The sequence below is a fragment of the Medicago sativa genome, chromosome 1 (genome assembly GCF_051527215.1).
Source record: "Medicago sativa cultivar Bolivia chromosome 1, Bolivia_mono, whole genome shotgun sequence".
Taxonomy (NCBI): Eukaryota; Viridiplantae; Streptophyta; class Magnoliopsida; order Fabales; family Fabaceae; genus Medicago; species Medicago sativa.
Window position 1 is genome coordinate 65165275 of NC_140749.1, and position 23200 is coordinate 65188474.

Below are 23200 nucleotides of genomic sequence, written 5' to 3' on the forward strand. Positions count from 1 at the left end.
AAAGGTACAGAAATGAAAGATTTAACTCTTTTATACTTCACCATGTGTTGAACTGACATAAACATTTTTTCACCTTTATTTAGCACCTTGGCATGCTTGTGTTGTTCTCTTACTTGAGTGTTCAACATCATCCATAGTTGGAGCAGCATATTCTCATTTTTTTTCTTTCTTTTTATTATTTGTGGCCAAAAGAAGCATATTCCTAATCAACATTGTTTTTTTAAAAAATCAATGAGCAACATCAACCATATTCCTTTAACTAAATCACAATTAGCCACTTCTAAGTCTTTTTCCTTTACTCACAAACACATATTGTGATCCTTAAACTCAATTCGCTTCTGCCATAGCATTCTTAGGATCAAGAAACTAACTTGTGCACTCACATCCAAGCCATGAAATGATGTCATAAAAGTTAGAGTTTTGCAAAACAGACCCCTTATGCAATAGGAAAGGAAAAGGGGTTCCTCATGTAAAAAGTGATTGTGGAGAGATCTTGACCATCGATAATAAATTTGATATGGATTCGCTCCCTGCAATAAGATAATCCCGACATTTATGTAGTCAAAACATCAGTGGTCTTTCAACTAAACGGTCCAATCTTAATCAAGATCCCTTGTCTGCAAGGAATTTGAGTTAGATTGATACCGACTTGCCAACTTTGGTATACGATTCATGTAATCTTATACAAATAGCGGTGATTTGTTTGAATACGTGACAGTGTAGGATTGTGACGACATACAATGACGCGGGACAAGGTTTGATACTAAACTAGTAGTACTGGTTAGAGTACCCTAGGTCCTGGAGATCAGGCCCCCACTGATCTTGGAACAAATCACAATAAAAATAAAGCAAATCAAAGCAATGCACTTTGTCCTGGCACATTACCCACCCAAAAAAACATTCTGCCCATCTGTTTCCTTTATTTGATTGAAGAATATTTTCCAAATTGCCTTTGTATCTTTACAATCTTTCAAGGGAGAGGGAAAAAGATACAAGTTAACAAGCTTTTTTCATGGCACATGGATTAAATGCTTTAACTTTTTAATGGGCCAACAAAGCAGATAAAAGCAAATAGGTAACATCGGGATCTGGTGAAACAGATTAACGACTATTTACATGTACGACCATGATTGGAACCTGATATTATGGTAAATATACTTATACAACTGTGACATGACCCACAAATTTATCAATTCGATTGCAAGTTGGGCGATTTTATTCCCCAAAAACTGCAATCTTTGATCAATTGTTGATATTCCACAATGGAAAATTCTTGGTCTAAGTTTAGGTTCTAGATTAAATTGACAAGCATACCGAAAGAAAGTGCCATTGTTGCCTATGCAACTTTTCTAACGTAGAAAACTCCATATTTAGAACATAGATGAGCTCATCAATTGATGTTTTAAAAATCAACCATACATCAAATTGGTGGGACTTATGGGTTATGATTCAAGTGCTTTTAACTGTTCAAACTAAGACAAAATCACTATCAAAACCAGTAAGGTTCAACCAATTGAATCAATACAATTCTGAAAAACAGGATCTTGTAGCAACTCAAAATGCTCAAAACAGACCATAAGACATGCAAACATGAGTGCAATAAAGAAAAAAAGCTCGCGTGGAAGCCCAAGATAAGGAGAAAAAAAGAAGGTGGCTGCAGTTAGTAGAAAGCGGAAATCCAGTTTACGACTAAATTAGAAGCCATTTAACAGTAAACATACACTAAATATAGAGGCTATTGCGATGCTTTCCTCAACCGAGTTACTCCTATCTGGTTTGAAGGTAGAACATGGTTTAAGGTAGAATCATTTCAAATGATTGCGTTTGCGACACAAAAACAATCCTAAAAGCTAAAATTAAATAACAATAGGCAATGGTAAGTAATGCCAATTTGCCAATGGTACGAGAATAATTTTGTTGTAGACAAAACCATGCCCAAGATTAATTTTTCATTTTGTGACTGGATCCGAAATTCGTATTTGAGAAAGGTAAGTTCAGAAAAGAAATAATGTAAATGTGATCAAGGCATTGGATAAAAAATCTATCAAAATCACAACTGCTTTCCTAAGATTCATAGTCTATTTTGACAGAGATACATCAGTTATTGCTTTCTTCCTCTTCCTTTTTTAATCGGTTGTGCATCCATTTGTTCTTTCCCGGTGACTTCAGAAAGATCCACTGTAGAATTAGAGGAATATTTTTTGTCATTATCGTTAATAACAAGATAAGAGTGAGAACTCAGCAAGATAAGAAAGGAAACGAACTTAAAAGTATCATCAATGTTGACATGGAACTGCTACAACATTTAAGCATGGTACCAAGACGCGCTAGTTTACTGTTGAAAAAGTTTCATGTTTAACATGCTATTAAGGGCCTGTTTGTTTTGGATTTTTTTTGAAAAAAATCTATTTTTTTGAGTAAAAAATCACTTTTTTAGTTTTTGTTGTGTTTGTTTGAGATTTTAAAAAAATCCATTTTGCTAAAAAAATCATTTTTAGCCTCAAAATGAAAATCTATTTCAAGTAGCTTTTCCAAAATCTATTTTTTTTCTTAATGCAAGGAACTCAAGTTTAAGTGTTTCAAATCTCAAAAAAATGATTTTTATGATAGTAGACAAACAGAAATAGCTTTAGATTTTTTTAAAAATCTCTAAAAATAAATCTCTAGATTCTTTTAACTCAAAATCTATTTTTTTTAAAGTCGAAACAAACGCACCCTAACTCTAAGCAACAGTGGCCTAAGAAAAAAATTATGCACATGTTCAGCTGATTAATGTCATTACCATGCACCGATTAATTAAGTTCTACTTATTGTTCTCTCTAGTGATTTCAGTATTTACGAGTAGTGCTATAGGAAAACAATTTCAAAATCATTTCCCATACAAAATATATTGCTGTGCAAATGAATGCCAAAATGCATGCTAATCAACAAAGCATAAACAATGACATACCTTCTGGTCCCCGAGCCATCAACGTAAAGAATATATTATTAAGTTTTTCCATCTTCTTAGCTTCTTGTGCTTGGTCTGTCTTATACTTTAGACACTGGTCAAAAACAACAACAATCAACTTTAGGAACATTTATGTTAGATGTGACTTAGAAAGCAATAGGGAGAGAGAGGAGAATGAAATATTTTCTTAAAGTGCAAATGATATGCTTATGCAGAACATGCATCCATGGGATTCACACAAGTGACAAAAATTATATTCCAAGCAAGATAAATGACTCAGCAGAAATTATAGTCATAGCAAAATTTATTGATGGAAGGAGTCGGATCTTTCTAAATTAATCACTCTTGTATCTAAAGAAAAAAAAGCCTTGAAATGTGTAACGTTAAATGGCCACCTATGAGGATTCTCAATTTGGTGAAGATAACTTCATGTGGTACATCAGCAGGAAAAAAAACATGTAAGAACGACCAATGATGTTCAACATGTCATCCATCACCACTTTCCAAAGGCTAAAGGAATATAACTATTTATAGTGCATCAATAAACCAGGGCCACTGAATTAATTCCTTCAACAATGGAGATTCCAAGAGAGACCATTGTGCTGTCATCGTATCAGGCATAAGATGCCATATGAATATTTATTTGGTTTGTTGGGATAATTGGGTAACCTAGGGCCTAATCCGTCTTCAATTTATGAAGCACAAAATATCTAATCAAAATATTTTTCTGCTACTGTCTTAAACTAATTTTCAATCTTTATCATATAGAGGTATTGGGGTAGGCAGGGAACGGGGGAGCCTAGAAAATGAAATCCTTATACACATAAGTCATAACTCATAATTATATTATTTCAAATAAAAAATTAATCAACATAAAGATTCCTACAAAAGAAGTAACTTAGCAGATTCATAATCATACCATGATTCTTGAAGTTGATTGATATTTTATGAAGAATTACATATTTAAATGCTTGGAAGAAGCTAAATGATGCAGCACAAATTTATCAATGGTAATGAATGAAGAAAAACTGTAAATAAATGTCCTAATTTTGAGCAACGGACCACTCTAGAGTTGGGGAAGAAGAAAGCTTGGTTTAATTCTTGCTGTTTATTTACTGTAGGCACTAAGTGAATAAATAGGGGTCATAAACTTCCTATTAATAAGGATCTCTTGACAACTGCTGGTGAAGTTACAAGAACAATTTGACAGTATAACTGAAGAGCCACTAAAGAAAAGAAAATAACTGCCTAGTGCCAGTCATCATCGTGAGTTTATGAATAAGATCTCTTGGGCTTCAAATATAGTCATGCATCCAATTGGGCTTCTTAGCTGCCCTTCTCGTTTGGCCCAGAAGTATCACATGCTTTGTTTGTCCAAAGTGGGTTTGCGTCGAGGAATGTTGTAGATACCCGTAAGACCTATTGTAGAAGGGAGAGGTAAGAGGCCCACTCCTTACTATAAACAAGAATGCCGTTGAAGAAAACAAGCACAAATTTGCGGAGATAAATCTGAAAAATATCATTCACGGTGGCTTGAAAAGTGGATGGCCATTCGAGAGGCCAAAAGACAATACTGAAAATTCAAAATGGCCATTAATATTTCAAAAAGCTGGTCTGAAAGTGTCTTCAGGAGCCAGAAGAATATGACGGTAGTCCCATGGAGTTCATCTAGCAACTCATTCATTGTGGGGACTGGGGACTGAGAATGGTCTTTTATTGTGATAGCATTGAGGGCACAGTAGAATAAGCCAAACTGCCATGTCCCTTTATTTATATTGACAAGGAGGACATGGGGGAAAAATCGGCTATTGCTTGGTTTGACAAGTCCTTCATTGAGCATTCTTTCTGGCACTGAGGGTAGCAGTAGGGGGTAAACATTAATGTGTTGGTAAGCAGAAAGAAGGTGGATGTCGTGGTCTTAGGAACAGGGTGGTAGCAGGCCCTGAGGAATGGCTGGGTGAAGCTTGCTTGTATCAACGAGTAGTGTGGAGTCAATGGTGGTAGGGATCGTTGTGTCGTGGGAAAAGGAAACAGAGTGCATAGACTCAATAGAATCTGTAAACAAAAAACAGGAAAATTGGGCCAGTGATACAAGAATAATCGATATGGGAGGGGATTCGGTTAGGGTCACAATTTCAGTGTTGTGGGAGAATTGAATCCATGGGATGTATAATCGGGACATAAACCAACCCAAAGTTTGTAACCATTGACCACCCAAAACTGCATCAGCACCATGTATGGGAGAACCAGAGAACATAGAAGGGAATGAGAAAAAGCTCGCGATCTAGTGTTAGGGGAACAATATGGCAGCTGCTCTTATAACGGATAGAATCCCATTGCCCACCAATACCAAAAATAGAGTAATAGCTACCACAACTAAACCCGGAAAAACAACAATACATGGTTGAATAATTTTATGGGAACTATCAAAGTCGACGGGAATGGTAACTGTTAGTTCACAAGTTAACCCTTGGAGGCATATGGTGCATGGTGAGCGGGAGCCACTCAAAGCCACATTCGAAAGATGGAAATGGGCAGCATCTGTAAGGGAGTCTACAGTTGCTGTGAAGAGGGTAAGTTAGGAGGAACCGGATCTGCTGGTTAAGAGTCCAGGTCAAGTGTGACAACATCCTCATAGAATTAGTCATCAGTTAAAACAATCATAAATTGTTTCGCCTTATAGTGGTGACCATTGACCAGGCCCAAACTTAACATCACAATTAAAACAAAGGCCACAAGCACGGCACTCTTGCATTTCCTTTAGGTATAGTTTGCGTATGGGTAGTGTAGAGGGTGTGGGTGGCAGTCCTAGCACTAAAGAAGAGGGTGCAAGGGAACGGGGTGGCCATGGAAAATGGTTGAAAAGTGGTATAGCTACTGCCAATTTTTCTTCAACTAACTTAGCCAACCCAATAGCATTAGCCAGGTTATAATGTCTCATGAGTTCATTATGAATGTCATTCCTTAAACTGGAAATGAAACAATCAAGGAGGGCTCTGGTGGAAGGCCAAGCATGCAGTTAAAAATGTTTTCAAATTGGCCCTGATACTCCATGACTGTGCCTTTCTAGTGCAACAGGAAGAGGGTGGCATGGTGATTTTCATAGGTTGAGGGTGCAAATCTCATTGCAAATGCATGACTAAAAACATCCCAAGTGGAGACTTGGTGATTAGAGTGCATCCATTTGTACCAAGCAAGGGCCTTGCATGAAAAAAGGAATATATATATATATGGGTTTTGCTAGAAGACACCCTTTAATTCTTGCTTGTTCGTTTACTGTAGGTTTGTAGCCACTACAAGAAAAAATAGTGCTCATACACTCCCAAGTAATAAGGATCTCTTGACACCTGTATCGTGCAGTAACAAGAACAATTTGATAATCATAACTGAAAGGAAACTAATATGGAGCCACAAAAGAAAGGAAAACAACAGCCTAGTGCTAGTCACAGAGTTTATGAATAAGATCACTTGGGATTAAAATATAGTCATGCATCCAATTGGGATTCTTAGCAACCCTAATGGGTCACAACAACTGACCCAGTTGGCCCAGAAGTATCACTTGTTTGTGTCTAGGTTTGGGTTGAAGAATACATCACCAATCCCATGCAAAATACTTAACCTGTTTAACAATTGCTGAACGACCCTATGTAGCATAAATTAAACAAATACGCGGTTTTAACTTGCATGCAACGATGTGATATCGTGACAGGTCTGAAGTCTGAAAAATGAATAAATAAATCATCCATGCTTGTGGCCAAATTGGCACCCCACAAATGCTGTGACTTTAATGTGTCCATATTAAGGATTACATCACCAAAAACAAATGAAAGCATCCCACATTGTACAGGAATGTTGTTTTTGGCTTTCACTAACCGGAAGTTATCTTGTGTATTTAAACACTTAACAATTCACCTAAGAATTCAGGGAATATCGTCAATCAACAATATCTTTATAGCAATCGCTATGCTAGATTAAAAAATATGGATTGTATAAATAGATGACACAATTCCTCAACTGCAGCATATGTAAATTGAAACTATAACGAAGAGAAAGTTATCTGATATCATTCACGGAGCATTCACTACTTGGAAAATGAAAAGGAATGTATATATAGAACTATTAACAATTACAGCATGCATAAAAGTTAACGAATGATATATAACTTATTTTTTAAGTCAAACCTTCAACTCATTGTTTTAACAAAAATAAAACTTCAAATCATCCTTGAACAGTTTGAAACTCATATATTTCAAATGCTAAACACTAAACCAAAAGTAACGAGTTGTTTTGAGGCAGGGTGGAGAACGAACTATAACTACTGGCCAATAATCATATTGATGGGTATCGTTAAGGCTCTGTTTGTCTCAAACAAAGGGAAGGAAGTCACATCTTGTTTCGCTTACAAGGGAGAAATTTCAATAGAGAAAAAGTATAACAATCTTCGTATACCCTTATAATTTTCTATATTGCATTTTATGTAAGGAAATTTTAGCGAATACATTTAAATTTTCAAAACTCGTTCTCCTTATAATCTCCCCAATATTCAAGCAAAGCTAAAATCAACTTGGGTGTGTTTTTTCTCCCCTCCCCTTCATTTACCCCCAACCAAATTTCAAGTAACCGCAATTTGGAATTTCCAAACCAGTTTAATATTTATCTGTTTATATCCTAAAAAGCCATCACATTCAACAACAAAAAGAAGCTATATCATAGAACTTTCTTGTCTTGATTTGTATTCTTCCAAGTTCCAAAATTTGAACACATACTATACTACAAGCATTTATCTAATCATTTAGCAAAAAAGAAAAAACCCAACACATGTTCATCAATTAACTACAACAACAACAACAACAACCAAGCATTATCCTAATAAGTAGAGTCGGCTACATGGATCAAATTACGCCATAATGTTCTATCATAAACCATATTCCGATCTAACTCATTAATCTCTAGATCTTTCTTATCTCTGCCTCTAGTGATTTGACAAACATAAGGATGATACATAATTTATATTAATAATTCATAATAATAATAATCAATCTAACATAAGGATGATACACTACTTAAACAAACACAAGGTAAATAGATATAATTATAAGAAATAAAATTAGTACCTGTCGATTATCAGTAACCTTAAGCACCAGCTTTCCATCACAATGTCTATACTTCATGACATACCGCGTCTACATTTCAAATCAAACCCCAAAATTATTTTAGGGGTTAAAAATAAACAAACAATTAGGGGAATTGAATAAAATATAACATAAGAAAATCGCAATTGAATCAGAATTGCTCAATTACAGTGTTTGATTTTGTTGATTTTCGATATTATCGATGATCAAATAGAAGAAGTAGAAATCGTGGAGAAAGTTGAAGAAGAAAATAGCTTACAGAATCGGGATCGGCGCGGAATAATTGAACAGATCGATCCAAAAACTCGTCCCAGGAAGTAATGTAAACCATGATTGCTTGCAATTGGAAATTATGTTTCACTCAGGTCAGGTTTCGTCGAGGTTGGTATGCAGTGGAGTGTTGAAGTGGAATCCACTTTGGCTTCAAATTACACGAGGGTAAATCTAATTTTTATGATTTTTCTTATTAAGAAAAACCCTAAATATAAATATATACTCTCTTTTAGATTAATTTTCTAAATAAATATATCCTTTATTATTAGTAATAATTTGTTTTGGATTTTTTGTTTTGTCTATAATTGGATTTTTTTTGGGTTAAATATGTTTTTGGTCTCTGTAATTATATCAATTTTATTAGAGAGCAATTATACCAATTTTTTTTTTGTTTAGTATCTTTAATTTTCTTTTTCAATTTGTAGTCTCCAAAAAGTTTTCTATCTCCATTTTTTGTCTCTCCTTTCAAGTAAACTCACATGTAGAATTCATATTTATTGAATTAAATTTCGCACAAAAGTTTATAATATTATAAAAAAATCCAAAAAATTAGATTTTTTTAACAAAACGTGAATTAAATATGAATTTTTATATTTTTGACAGTTAAAAATTCATATTTAATTTTTGTTTTGTTAAAAAAATTCTAATTTTTTGGAGGGATTTTTATAATATTCTACAAATTTTTGCACAATTTCATTAAAAAATACAAAAGCTACACATGAGTTGACTTAAAAATAGGGACCAAAAGTGACAATTGAAAAGTTTATAGTGACTAAAAGTTGAAGAAATTTTTTAGAGAGAATAAAACGAAAAGTTGATATATTTATTAGGACCAAAAACGTATTTAACCCTTTTTTTAGGAAAAAGATCGGATTTATTTATCTCCTGATTTCAATAGACAAATAAACCTCATAAAAAAATCGAATCCGGATTCTCCCAAATAATTCATTATTTGGTGGATCTAATTAAGTGTTGGAGCTCTATCACTTCGTTATTGGATTTTTTTGAGATTGAAATATAAAAAGTAAATATTGAACGACGTAAATGAAAATTCATTAAGAATAAGAAACCATGTGGACTTAAATAGAATTAGCTGTACCAAAAAAAAACTATGAAGGGGTTTCTATCAAAGGAAAAAAAAACAGTACAAGAAGAGCAATCCTCAATCCAAATTGTAACAGCAAGATAAAACAATCTTATAAAAGGATATTAATTCTAATTCTAATTATAATATTAAAGATGTGGGTGTAATGATGATAGAGATCATTTATTTGTTTCTTGTAATTTTGTTGAAAGCATTTGGTATGTGATTTGCAGTTGGTTAGGGATTTCTTCGGCATCTCCTCGGAACTTAATTGAGCATCTAAATCAGTTTTGGTGCTTGGGAGGTTTTTCTAAAAATATATGTTTAGCGTTCAAGATGTTATGGTTAACGGTTGTATCCATTATTTGGAAAGAGAGAAATATGTGTATTTTCCAACATAAGGAGGAGCATATTATTTCTATGGGAGAACAGGTTAAGCATCTTGTGTATTTGTGGTTTAAATCGAAAATTCTTTTATTCGATTTTGACTACAATGTTTTTTTTTTTTGAAACGGCAAATATTATTCACGTCGAGTGTATGCAAGACGCAGAACAACTCACGGATAAAATAAACGGAAAACATACAAAAGTGCCGCACATACACGGAACATCCAAACCCAAGGCTTCAAATAGTGATGCTGAAATATACTTGCATGAGGCAAGCATACCCCTGCCTCACTCGTGAAGGACCCAAAAAGAACCTGCCAGGACAACAAACAACAATGTTTGGAGGCAAAACTTTATGTTATACCTAACTTATGTAACCTGGCTCCTTTTTGCTCACTGTTTTGTTTTGATTATCTTTTTTGGGATTGTAATTTGGATCTTTTAAGTCTTCCTTTAGTACTCATTGTGCTAAATGACTTTTTTATGGTGGTAATATATCATTTTAGTCTCTTCAAAAAAAATCTAATTATAATATTGCACTAAATAAAGAGATATTTATAATGGGCCGTAATTAGAAACAAATCGTGATGGGTTGAGCCGTTTCTCATAGTAATCATGTTGAGATGTCTCTCTATCTACTGATGGTTATATATACTGACTATCTCATTAGTTCAGATAATTATTCATTCTACACTCCCATTCAAAAGACATCAGGAAGGGAGAGAAGAGTTCTCAACGTCTTTAAAGCTTCTTTTAAGATTACATCGATCATACAAGGTACACATTTATATGTATTTCTCTAGGTGGCGTTTAGCCTGGGACAGTAAACTTGTTTCCCAGGATGGGAAAGTTACATTTTAAAGGGCACGTGGCAGTTACCACCGGTTGAGGCAAACAATAAAATATACCTTCTGCCTTTTTCCTGACCAATTTTCTGAACATGCAAACAAAGAAAAGCTACGCCTACACACTAGTGACTAGTAGGTACTAACCCTGCTCATTATTACTCTATAATTAAAAATAATTCCAACAATAATTTATTAACAAAACTAAAATAAAAATTCAAGATCAATTACGTAGCCCATTATTATTCTTTTAATCAAATAATTTCAATAATAAGGAGTGATTAGTTAACAAAATATAGTGGGTTTTTTGCAAAAAAGAGAAAAAGAAAATATAGTCTGTTCAAAACTAATTACGTACTCCCCCTGTATTATTCTTAAAATCAATATTAATTAGGTACGGATAAAAAAAGACTACACAAAAATAAGATATACTGCTAACAATTCTCCTTGAGCTTATTACCGAACTGCTTGACTTATTATATTAACGTACTGCTTAATTTAAAATTTTACCTGATAATTTTGTCAATTTTTTTGGATTAAATAAGTTTTTTGTCTTTATAAATGTATTAAATTTTGGTTTTCGTCTCTAAAAAAATTTTGTTTTATGTTTTGTTCCTAACGAATACAATTTTAACATGATTTGACCTTTTTTTGAACATAATATAAATATATAAATGTTGAACAAAATAAAAGGACATAACATGCATACAATTTGAACATAAAAAAGTTATAATTTTAACATTTACATGAAAATAAAATGGTTATTAAAAACCAAAAACAAAATAATTTTTTTGCGAGAATGAAAAACATTCAATTTAATTTTTTAGAGACCAAAATCAAAATTCGTTATATTTATAGAGACAAAAAACTTATTGTCCTCATGAGCATAGCTCAGTTGGTAAGGACAATGCATAAAATATGCAAGGTCAGGGGTTTAAACCCCGACCACTACCAAAAAAAGACAAAAAAACTTATTTAACCCATTTTTTACGTAATAATGTTTTCGTATTTAATTTAATTTAATTTAATTTTCTTATTTAATAATAAAAAAAATCTTGTGTAGCCTAATTTTTTACGCGGATGTGAAAATCCCAGCTCGATTGCCTCTTAAAAAAATAAAATAATGACACATGATTCATGACCGATGGCGTTTAGGGTGGGAATGGACTCTTTTTTCCCATCATGGGAAAGTGTCTTTTTCCCTGCCACCTGTGGGTCGGTAACCTGAACCAAAATAAAAAACAAAAAATTTAAAATCAGTTTTTTAATATTGTTTCTTTTTTCTGGACCACACCCCCCAATTGCTATTATCAACCAGAAAATCATATTCTTTGTTTAACATCGTTTTATTCTTCTACATCCAAAAATACGATGGATGCTTCTGAAAATACTATGCTTCTGAAAATCTCAAGTATACCAACTTCTCTTCTTCATTGTTGATCTATCTTCTCTTCTTCTTCATTGCTGAGACTTTTTTCATCAAAAACCTTTCCCCAATCACTCCTAATCTCCATTGACAGAGGTTGTTTGTTCGAACCAAGCAAAACACCTTCATCCATCGATCTCGTTTCTTCAACTGAAGGTATGGATTTTAAGTGATTCTTAAACGATTTAGCATTTAAAACATGAAATTTGTCAATTCTGATTGAAATTTGAAAAAATTGGGGGTAATTTATACACGGATCTGTCATCTCTTTTGCATATGAAGCTTGTGGAATGAAGAAGAAGGAATAGAAAGGTGGAATGAAGAAGAAGGAGTCGAAAGGAATCTGAGAATGAAGAAGCGATGAACACTTCTGGGAGATATAAGCTTCTTTCTTATTTATTTGCTTGGCTTCAATTCATGTTTAAAAAAAAAAATGCACAAAAAATAGCCATTCTTTAATAAATCAACCAAAATTGGCATGAAAAAAAAACAAATCAACAAATATTAAATTAAACTTATTTAAAACAAACAAATGCTGAATTAAAATAGCCATTATTTATTTGCTTGGCTTCAATTCATGCTAAGGCCCATGAATTCATAAAAAATAATAATTTAAAACAAACAAATGCTGAATTATTATTTGTCAAAAAAAATGCTGAATTATTATTATTTAATTAATTGGTGGGGCCAGAATTTTTGTTACCCAATGTCCAACAACAAGTTGCAACAATTACCACTTCTTCCATCACAACCATCCAATTAAAATAATATTAAATCTATGGTTGTAAAGCACACTTTCCCATCATGGGAAAAAAGAGTTCATTCCCATGCTAAATGTCACCATTTCTCTATACTATGCTATAATCTATGATTTTAGGCATACATCAACTATTCTAGTTTAACCGATTAGTTTTTTCATTCTCACCACAATTACAGCCCCACCAGAAGTGTTTATCATTGACTTACTTTGGTCGTAAAGACTTGCTGGAAACAAAAAATAATTCATAATATAAGGTGAGAATGAATTGAGCCAACGACTTAATGAGTTCTTCCTGACCTGTTGGAGAACTTTTTTTTCTCCTTCCAATCCTTAAGTTTCTTCCACACACGATATTGACCAAAGTCAAACACTTATTGCTTAAATCTTCCGGTAAAAAAAAGAGACATTTTTGGATGGAGGCTCTACTACCTTAAAATGTATTCATCTTAAAATTCGTTTATCTGTCTAATGAAATATTTCGGGTGAAAGGGATCTCTGGCTTGTCAAGTTAATATTAAATATAGTTTTACATAAATAAAATAAAATAATTACACTAATTTTTCTTAACATATATGTGCAAATTGACAATGAAGATTATAAAAAGGAAGAGTGGAAGTATTTTATAATATTTTATATCATACTAAATATTATAAATACATATTTCTTTTTTTGTTAACACTCTGATTTCTAGTGAAATGGTCCATTATAATCTTCAGATCGATGATAGTTAAATAAAGTTTGACAAGTCAATTGTTCAATTATAAACAAAAAAAAGTCAATTGTTCTATTGGAAATCAAACTCGGGTAATTATTATATATTAGTATATTATTTTTTTATTTTAATTTTCAAGTTTTTCACTAAATCTCTTCGTTAAAAAAAACCTTTGCCCCCAAACCATTTCTTCCAACAGGTTGTCGTTTTCCTTGCGTCCAAAGTTTCGGCTCCTAGTAACAAGTCAACACAACACACAAGGAGAATACCTAAGCATGTATTAGACGAGTTTGTGACAAGTGATTTAGGAAAGTCCAACTAGAATAAGAAAAAGAAGATGCTCACCAGAAAATACAAAGAATAAGAAAAGGAATTAGATACTACTAATTTATAGTTATACTATTATTTAGAGGAAAAGTAGACGCATAGTGATTGTAGCTGAAACAAAATGAGGTTTACCAGAGCAAAGGTCAACAGCTGAGGTAGGGATAGAAGAAAAAGATGTAGAAGAAGGAGGAGGAGTGAGTGGTAAAGGAACATGGAAGCACGCTGCTTTCCATGTTGTCACTACAATTGCTACCCCTGCAGCTTATGCTCCTTTGCCTTTTGCTCTTGCTTCTCTCGGTTGGCCTCTTGGTTAGTTTTACTCCTTTCATTTCACACTTTGTGGTTGGCATAACACAACTCCATAAAATCAGTTTGTAAAGTAAAAATTGTCCTTACTTATAAACACTTATTCTGATCATCTTCCAATCGACGTGACACTTTTTAACACACCCTTGTTAGTTGGTCTGATAAAACTACTAAAACCTTAGTTGATTTCATTAATTTTATAATCATATACTATTAGCTCTTGAGATACAAGAACCATAATCGTACTATTCATATAATATAGTATAAATTTTTTCACGAATTACATGATTGTTGAAATTCTCCTTCTAGGGTGGGCCCAATAAATTTTATTTGTAGGTGAGGTCTAAAACAAATTTTAATATATGAAGTCTTTTTAGTCTGTATTTGAGACATTTTTGGTTATAAAATCTAATGAAAAATGTTTTTTTTTTGTTGGAAAGACTTAAAGCTAGAGCTTTAGTAGCCTTACTCTTAAACTGATTCTATGTCCTGCTTTGGGGGAACAGAAAACAGTTACCTCACTGATTACACAATATTAATGATGCATGGAAAACAGTCAATGAAAATGGTTTATCAGTATTACTATATGGAGTATATATGTTACATATCTAAAATGTCATTGCATTGCTTTCTCGTTGATTATTTACCCTTTATTATCTACCTTATTTTTTGTAGAGACAAATCGTACTAAGTTAACTTTAATAGTTTTCTCATGACCAAAAGGAAAAAACTTTAATAGTTTTCTTTCTCCCTCTCCAACAAGACAACCTAGTTTCTCTCTTTCAGGCTTTCACAGGTTTAGGTGGGGGGAGGAGAGTTAGGTTAGGGTTGCTTCTTGTTTGGCATGCTGTTATTTGGACCATTTGGGCTTCCCGGAACGACCTTATCTTTGCTGGTGGCTCACTCCGTGAGGAGCCAGCGGTGGATAGAGTTAAACTCCTAGCTTGGAAGTGGTTTCGGGCTAAGTGTCCTGCGAGTTCCTGCTCCCTCTATGACTGGGAGGCGCAGCCCGTCCTGTGTTTGAATCAGTAGAGTTTTGTGGTGGTCTGGTTTCCTGGGGTTGCCTGTCGGGTAGGGAGTGGTCGTATCTCCCCTTCCTTCCCGGGGTGGATTTCGAGTTATTTTTGTTGTTTCTCTCTGTTGCCTGCAGGTGTTGCTGGATCCGATGCTCCGGCTGTTGGTGCCCTCTTTTTGGTGTTTTTGTGTTCCTTTTTCTTTTGGGGTGGTGAGGGCTCCGGGTGGCCACCCTTTGTGGTGGGTTGTAGGTGTTCCGCTTCGGCGGCCTCATTTGTGTGTGTGTATATATATATATATTATATTTGCCATTAAAAAAAAAAGGTTTCTCTCTTCCATTTTTTCATTGAGAAAATGGTTTTGGATAAAAAAAATATCCGAAATCACCTCTTTCAATCTTTTCTCTTTATTTCAATCCAAATAAGTGATTTTCATATAAATTTTCTTCGTAAATTCGTCATAGGAATGTGTTGTTATTATTCGTCGTCTTATGCAACGTTGTTTGATTTTCCATCTTGTTGCGATGTTCATTTGATTCATAATATGATAAAATTAAATCATTTTTGTTGGCACATGATATCCTATCATCTTTAATATAAGGTGCCTTATTTCCTCTAAAAAAAAGGTATCTTATTTTGTTTTATCAATGGAGCCAAATTTGTATGAATATAAGTATGACGCAACGTTGTAGAAACCGCTCATTAATAGTGTATGAAATTCAAATTAGGTTCATTATAAAAGTCGATTGAAGATGCTCTAAGTGGCGTTCACATTTTAGTCAACGCTTATAATTTATGCATAATCAGGATTGTTTGATTCTTTTGTCAATTTTTTGTTGAAGAAATTGTAGAAAGAAAAAAAATGGTTGATTCATCTCCATATCAAGCAACCATGTGAAATGCTTCTTTTAATGATTTCAGGTGTGAGTAGTTTGGTGAGTGCAACACTAGCCACTTGGTACTCTAGCATTTTGATCGCTTCACTGTGGAAATGGAATGGGGAGAAGCGCCTTACCTATAGACATCTTGCACACAGTATTTTTGGTTGGTAACAATTTTTTTAGAAAAAAAAAATTAAATTTTTTTTTAGAAAAAAAAAATTAAATATCAGAGCCTGGTTTCGATCCAGGGACCTGTGGGTTATGGGCCCACCACGCTTCCGCTGCGCCACTCTGATCTACATTAAATTTATAACTTACATATAATATGTAGTTTCTGCAAATTGCTTTCAATAGTTAATTGTTATATTTGCAACTTTGTGCTTGCTGCAGTTCGTATATTATCAATGGCCGTTGTAACATTATTTAATTCCTTGTCAATCATTCTTAAAGGATTATGGGGGTATTGGTCTATTGCCTTATTCCAGCAAATAGCTTCTCTAGGAAATAACATTGCCATCCAAATTGCAGCTGGAAGCAGCCTTAAGGTTATGCATCAAACCATATTTTATGGAATATGATAAAACAAATATTATACATGTTCCATTTTTTCTGCCTTACGGAAATTTTTTATTTCCACTTTTTTTACAGGCAGTTTACAAGCATTATCATGCAGATGGAAAATTAACCCTACAACATTTTATTTTCTTTGGAATCTTTGAACTGTTACTTTCTCAACTTCCTGACATCCACTCACTGAGATGGGTTAATGCATTGTGCACTTTTAGCACGATTGGATTTGCTGGTACAACCATTGGCGTTACCATATACAACGGTAAGCTCGTGATCGATCTTAATGCCTAATTCATTCTTCTCCTAACTGATCAATGTCTTAGCATATTGATTCATTTCATGTTGGTAGTATAATAAGTTTTTGATTTATGACATATCTTAGGGAAGAAGATTGACAGAACATCGGTAAGTTATAGTTTGCAGGGTAGTTCTGCATCTAAATCCTTCAAAGCGTTCAATGCCCTTGGTACCATTGCATTTTCATTTGGGGATGCAATGCTTCCAGAAATACAGGTATCTAACTAAATATTCTTTTCATACAACAATCTCCCAATTGTATGTGTATAGTTGTATATTTCTAAATTGTGGTTCACCTAGCTAATCATGAACACAATATAAAGAGTTTTGAGGTCTCCACGAGACCGCAACGACGTCACAATTGCTATGGCATGTGCCTGCATTTTGTGGCAATATCAAGGTTCGCAGCATAACCCAAGTGCAATATAAAATACAAGGAATGGAAAACACATAGCCGTATATAAAGTGACAATTAATAACACCATGTTCAGTTGGGTATGGTATGTATGACTCATAGTTTATTGATAAGTGAGTCCGACCCATTCGCTACTTGGACTACGACTGGAGGGGTGCAGGGGATGAAGTATCCTGCAGTACGATTCATGGTTATTCTTGTAAACTGGACCGTAGTATTTAAACACAAGTTATAATTTGTAAACCCTAAGCTTGGATAATAGAAAGGTACCGCAACTGCTATGTTGGAGACCTAGGCACAATTGGTCAAACACCGAGAGCAAATCTCGTGTGTTCTTTGTGTGTGTGTTTTCGTATCTGTTTTCTTTTGAACCATAGTTGTTGTTCTAACATATTCCTTTGTAGAATACAGTGAAAGAACCTGCAAAGAAGAATATGTATAAAAGCATATCAGCAGCATCACTGTGATTGTTTTGAGTTACTGGCAGTTGGCTTTCTGTGGATATTGGGCTTTTGGATCACAAGTCCAACCTTACATTTTAGCTTCTCTGTCCATTCCAGAATGGACTGTTGTTATGGCAAATTTATTTGCAGCTATTCAAATATGTGGATGCTTTCAGGTAAAGTCTCTTATACAATTCAACACAATAGAGTATGATTCTGTTTGGAACCTGTGGCCATTTTGTTCACCCTCTTTAAGGAATGTAAGAGAGTGTACATTTGCATTCGCCGCTATTTTTAATTATCACTTGTAGTAGTAGTAGTATATTTACCGGGCACAAGTGAATAATGAGCTATAGTCAATGATAAATTGTTCAGGAGAATCCTAGTTTGAAACCTGAGTAGAACAATCATTGACCCGACTTTACTTACCTCCCAACCAAACTCCGGATTACCAGGGTTACTTTGCTCGGGAAACCGGAGGGTTAAGAGCAAAAATATGCATAGTTTTATGGTTCATCATTTGCTATTCATTATTTCCAAAGTCCTTAGTTAATACCAAACTATTATGGTTCAAATGCATTTACTAATGAGCTCCTTGCATCATTATCAGATTTATTGCAGGCCAACGTATGCCTATTTTGAGGGAAGGATAGAATCCAGCAAATCAACTAGCCATTTTCCCCTAAGAAGTCAACTGACAAGACTTTTTTTTACTTCCACATACATGATTCTTGTTACTCTTATTGCTGCAGCTATGCCTTTTTTTGGGGATTTTGTGTCCATTTGTGGGGCAATTGGGTTTACTCCTTTGGACTTTGTGTTTCCTGCTTTAGCATACCTTAAAGCTGGAAACATAGCCAAAAATTCAAAACTTGGCCTTTTGATGAAGCCATTAAATATTGTGATAGCTACTTGGTTCTCAGTTGTTGCTATATTGGGTTGCATTGGTGCAGTAAGGTCCATAGTGGAAGATATCAAGAACTACAAATTCTTCCATGATATGTAAAAGAAATGTACTAACATGATAACATGAAATAGGTTGATATCTTCCAATTTTCGTTTCTTTCTTTTCTCATCTTTACATATAGAATTCACGTGTTTCCTATTTCTTATTTTCCTCAAGTTTAACCATAGTCTCAACTCTCAACTACTAACATTGTTTTTCTCCCTCTGCTATTATTGAAGGTAAATATCAATGCAACCGTGATGTAATTAATGAAAAAGTTTAAAGTGAAAATAATCATACGATATGCTTCTCATATTTTTTAGGAGTACGCTGAATGGATTTGTTTACACCAAAATTTTAATATTTTAATGTGACTACAATGTCCTAGTTTTGTAAGATCGGTGTGTTGTAGAAAATATAAAATGCAAGAGACAAAGATAAACATATACAATATCACATAGGATGTTTGTATTTTGATGATTAAATAACATAATCAAAATATTTTATACATATATCCAATAAAAAGACGAATTGATCAAGAAAAATCGAGTTTAAAACCTGAATGAAATAATACTTAATCTAATTTTAATTACCTTTCAATCGAACCATAACCATTTAGGTTATAATTCATAGGATTAAGATAAAAAAAAACTAATTCACCCTTTCTCTTTGATGAAATAGTTTTTTTTTTTTTCCTATATAAAAGTCAAGTGTTTTTGGTAAGCCTCGTATATGACTTGTTCAACAAAGTTCCCATAGTAGTTAATACATTCAAAATAAAAATATAAAAAAAATCAAATCCAAGTCGGTTGCTCGAAACAAAAAGAACAATGGTAAAGAAATCAAAGAATGACTCACATAGTCACATGCTCGGTTACTCAAATTATACCTACCAACTTCCAACTGCAAATATTCACAAATTTGGGTTAGAATAGAGATTTGGGATTTTTCATAACAAACAATCAAATCAATGTGAATTGTGATGCAATGTCTTCCATTAATCCTACTCCAACTTACAACTCTCTCCCTTCAACCTCTACTTCCCCACGCGCCACCACACCTTCCAACTACCCCACGCGCCGTCCATGGCAAAACTTCTTCACTACCCAATCCTTCACTCTCCCCCACTCCCTCTCCGAAACCACCCTCCGTATAAAACGCAACCTCAACCACTTCCGCATCAACTACGCCACCATCATCCTCTTCATCCTCTTCCTCAGCCTTCTCTATCACCCTCTCTCCCTCATCGTCTTCATCGCCGTCTTCGCCGCTTGGTTCTTCCTCTTCTTCTTCCGTGACCGCCCCGTCGTCCTCTTCCGTTTCACCATTGACGACCGCTTCCTCCTCGTCCTACTCTCCGCCCTCACCGTCGTCGCGCTTGTCTTCACCGGTGTCTGGCTTAACGTCCTCGTGTCGGTGCTCATCGGTGCTGCGGTGGTTGGTTTGCATGCGGCGTTTCGGAGTATTGATGATTTGTATTTAGATGAAGAAGAGATCCTTGATGGTGATTTGCTTTCAGTTGTTGGTGGTAGCTTCAATACCAAGCGAACAGGGTACACTAGAATGTAGCTAATTACTTATAAAGCACGTACTCAGACACGGACACCAGATGCCATGGACACGTCGACATTGATAATATAGTTAGTTACATTTTTTTTTTGTTTTAGTTTATCTCTTTCAATTGCATTTTTCATATCATATAATGTTAGTTCCAAAATAAAAATGTGAAATGTTCAAATGTCAATATAATAATAGTGTTACTATGCTGTTAGTTTGTAAATTCTCGATTAGATTCAATGAAAAGCATTCATTTTGTGTATACTGAGTTCCAATTTTCAGTGTATCACTGTTATATCTTTTGATGTGTTTTTTCCTTTTGCTTTGCAATAGGTTTGGTAATCATATATAAGATTTATTTCTTAGTTTTTGATTGGGTTAAAATGTAGATAGATTTTGATTTGGGAGGTTGGATAAGTCGACTAGTTTGAGCTAAGAGAATATGAGTTGGAGGTCTTGGGTTCAAACTCGGATGGAAGAGTATATATTAATTTAACGCACTAACTTCCTTATAAATAAAAATTAATCTAACACACTAACTATTAACATTTGTCATTAAAAAAAAGAAGATAGATTTTGGATTCGATTCTTTGAGGAGTTAATCGTATTGGTTCCTCATTTGATGTGATTAGTTCATAAATTACTTGTTGTTGTAATGACTATGGGCTTGTTTGGATTGTGTTATTTGAGTTTATTTATTGGTCTTAGTATTTGTGAGACTGTTTGGAAAAAGTTATGAAATCAACTTAAGACATCCCTATAAACTATTTTCAGCTTATTTTTATAAACTTGTTAGGGTAGTTTTATGAAAACAACTTATAACTTATACATATATACTTATGTGAAGAATGTTTGATTTTATTTTATCTTTTGTTATAGAAATAACTTATACATATATACTTAATTGATAAACACTTATGTTAGAAGCAAGTAACTAACTTGTTTGTCCAAACATGACCCATATTTATTTCAGTTTGCAACCTTATTACCTCCTACATTGTTTTTTATTTTTTGTTTGCCCTTTTTAGTGATAAATTTAAGATAAAGTTTTTAATATCAATTTAAGAGCACACAATATTGGCATGCTCGGTGATGTTTGTTGGGGTTTGTTTTAGAGTAGAATGATGCTTATCAGGGGTAGCTTGGATTTTTTAGATTAGATTATTTTGGATTAGTCTCACATGTGCTGTGCTTTAGAGGTGTATTGCATAGCCCTGTTTAGATCCCATGCAAGTGAAGTATCGGAACTTGGAAATGTCATAAAATTGAAAGAAACTGAAAAGAGAATACAAATTCCTCATAATCTTCAACTCCCTAATATATATTCGATATTTAGATATCAATGATTTAGTATCTCTATGTTTAATGGAAAATCGTATGACATAGCTTGTTCGACACTTGCATCCACTTTAGACTGTGGTTCTGTTTTGAAAACTTGATTATTCCACTTGAACACTGCCTGCACAGTCTGAAAAACAATCCATCATGTTGGAGACTTGAGAGATATAGAACTATCATACGCTTCCTCATACCTGGTATAACCTTTCTTTTATTAAAAGCTAAACTCACCAGAAGATAAAGTATGCTTTAGCTAATGTTGTCAAATAGCGGTTATAGAGTAACGGAATATAAACAAATTGTTATTGTTATGTGATATATAATTTGTACAAAATGTTGTCAAATAGTGGCTACAGCGGCGCTATAGCACTGTTGATAGCGTAATTTAAACAAACCACTATGTTTTTGTGATCCGTGATTGACAATACTTGAGTTAACATTGTCCAAGCTTCAAACTTAATGGGCTTTCAGACAATTTTGTCAAAAGGAGGCCGTGGCAGTGCTGCTGCCATCGTTGGCGTGACAGAAATCCTATAGATGCCACCAGGAAGTCTGTAGTGCCGCCTGTGTCACATGGCAGAAAATGGTAGCCACAATATTCATGGAAGTTTGGCACTGGCAGTCACAGTTGAACATTACAGAAACAGCAGTTTGGGGGGTATTTTAAAACTTAGAAGTGAATGTTGTGCTACCCATGTCAGTTAACAACCAAAGTCTGCACCCAATCAAACATCTTCATTGACCATGATCTCCATCGCTAGAAGTTTCTTCTACAATGAACATCTCTATCAGACACTTCATAAATTCTGGTTCTTTGTTTACAAGACTGGAGCAAACTCAAGCATGGCTGCATGAAATATGTTACTCCGTCTTAACTCAAACTCGTCTGCCTCCTTTCTGCCTAAGATATAATGATAATATTATGAAACATTATCTAGATATTCTAAAGATATGGTGTTTCCTTAGGTCAAGTTAAGTAGATGAATGGTGAATTTATGTCTTTAACATGTCTCTTCATGCAAGAGCCCTTTGGATTTTGAGCATGGAAGGCTCACTCTACCTTGAACAGATTTTCAACATAATTATGGAAAAAGTGAAACAAGGACTGAGTTCTTGTCCAATTGATTATGAAGTTTCTAATACCATGTTAAGAATCAGTTATTCCAAGCTTGTAGTTAAAGCACTTGAATGGTTTTGTATATCTTACTTATCATCATTACGTATACCTCCTTAGTGATGTATAGTAGCAAGTTTTCTGTATCACTTATATATTACTAGTTTCAGGGATGAATCCTTAGTGATGTATAGTAGCAAGTTTTTTGTATCACTTATATATTACTAGTTTCAGGGATGAAGAACCATCAAAAGATTTTGTTTTCTTTTTCACTTCAGTTGGTAGGAACAATGCATAATATATGCAAGGTCCAAGATTCAAATCCCTGCCACCACAAAAAAAAAAAAAAACATATGCGATAAAAAATAAATTGTTCAAACAATAATAGGAACTGGAATTTAGTTTTTGTTTTTTAAAATAATAA

At 34.0% G+C, this 23200-nt stretch overlaps 2 protein-coding genes, 1 non-coding gene and 1 pseudogene across 4 annotated transcripts; 2 read left to right on the top strand and 2 right to left on the bottom strand.

The window, feature by feature from the left end:
* Positions 1-1912: 1912 nt before the first annotated feature.
* Positions 1913-8524, bottom strand: LOC146956440 (Signal recognition particle, SRP9/SRP14 subunit). Its single transcript, XM_085728875.1, has 4 exons — positions 8342-8524; positions 8065-8133; positions 2951-3044; positions 1913-2178 (listed from the first exon to the last, which is right to left on the bottom strand). Exons 1-4 carry the CDS (start codon positions 8411-8413, stop codon positions 2102-2104), a joined length of 312 nt encoding a protein of 103 aa, XP_085585001.1. The 5' UTR covers positions 8414-8524; the 3' UTR covers positions 1913-2101.
* Positions 8525-13986: 5462 nt separating this feature from the next.
* LOC146956441 (GABA transporter 1-like) lies at positions 13987-18874 on the top strand (annotated as a pseudogene). The gene is made up of 7 exons (XR_015020165.1): positions 13987-14209; positions 16137-16259; positions 16547-16641; positions 16745-16928; positions 17049-17179; positions 17783-17997; positions 18432-18874. The product of XR_015020165.1 is annotated as a GABA transporter 1-like (transcript).
* Positions 16321-16392, bottom strand: TRNAM-CAU (transfer RNA methionine (anticodon CAU)). The gene has a single exon. It is a non-coding gene; the product is annotated as a tRNA-Met (tRNA).
* Positions 18875-19537: 663 nt separating the features above from the next.
* On the top strand, positions 19538-20586 carry LOC146956443 (PRA1 family protein D-like). Its single transcript, XM_085728898.1, has one exon. The coding sequence runs from the start codon at positions 19755-19757 to the stop codon at positions 20334-20336; it is 582 nt and encodes a 193-aa protein (XP_085585024.1). The 5' UTR covers positions 19538-19754; the 3' UTR covers positions 20337-20586.
* The last annotated feature ends 2614 nt before the right edge of the window (positions 20587-23200 follow it).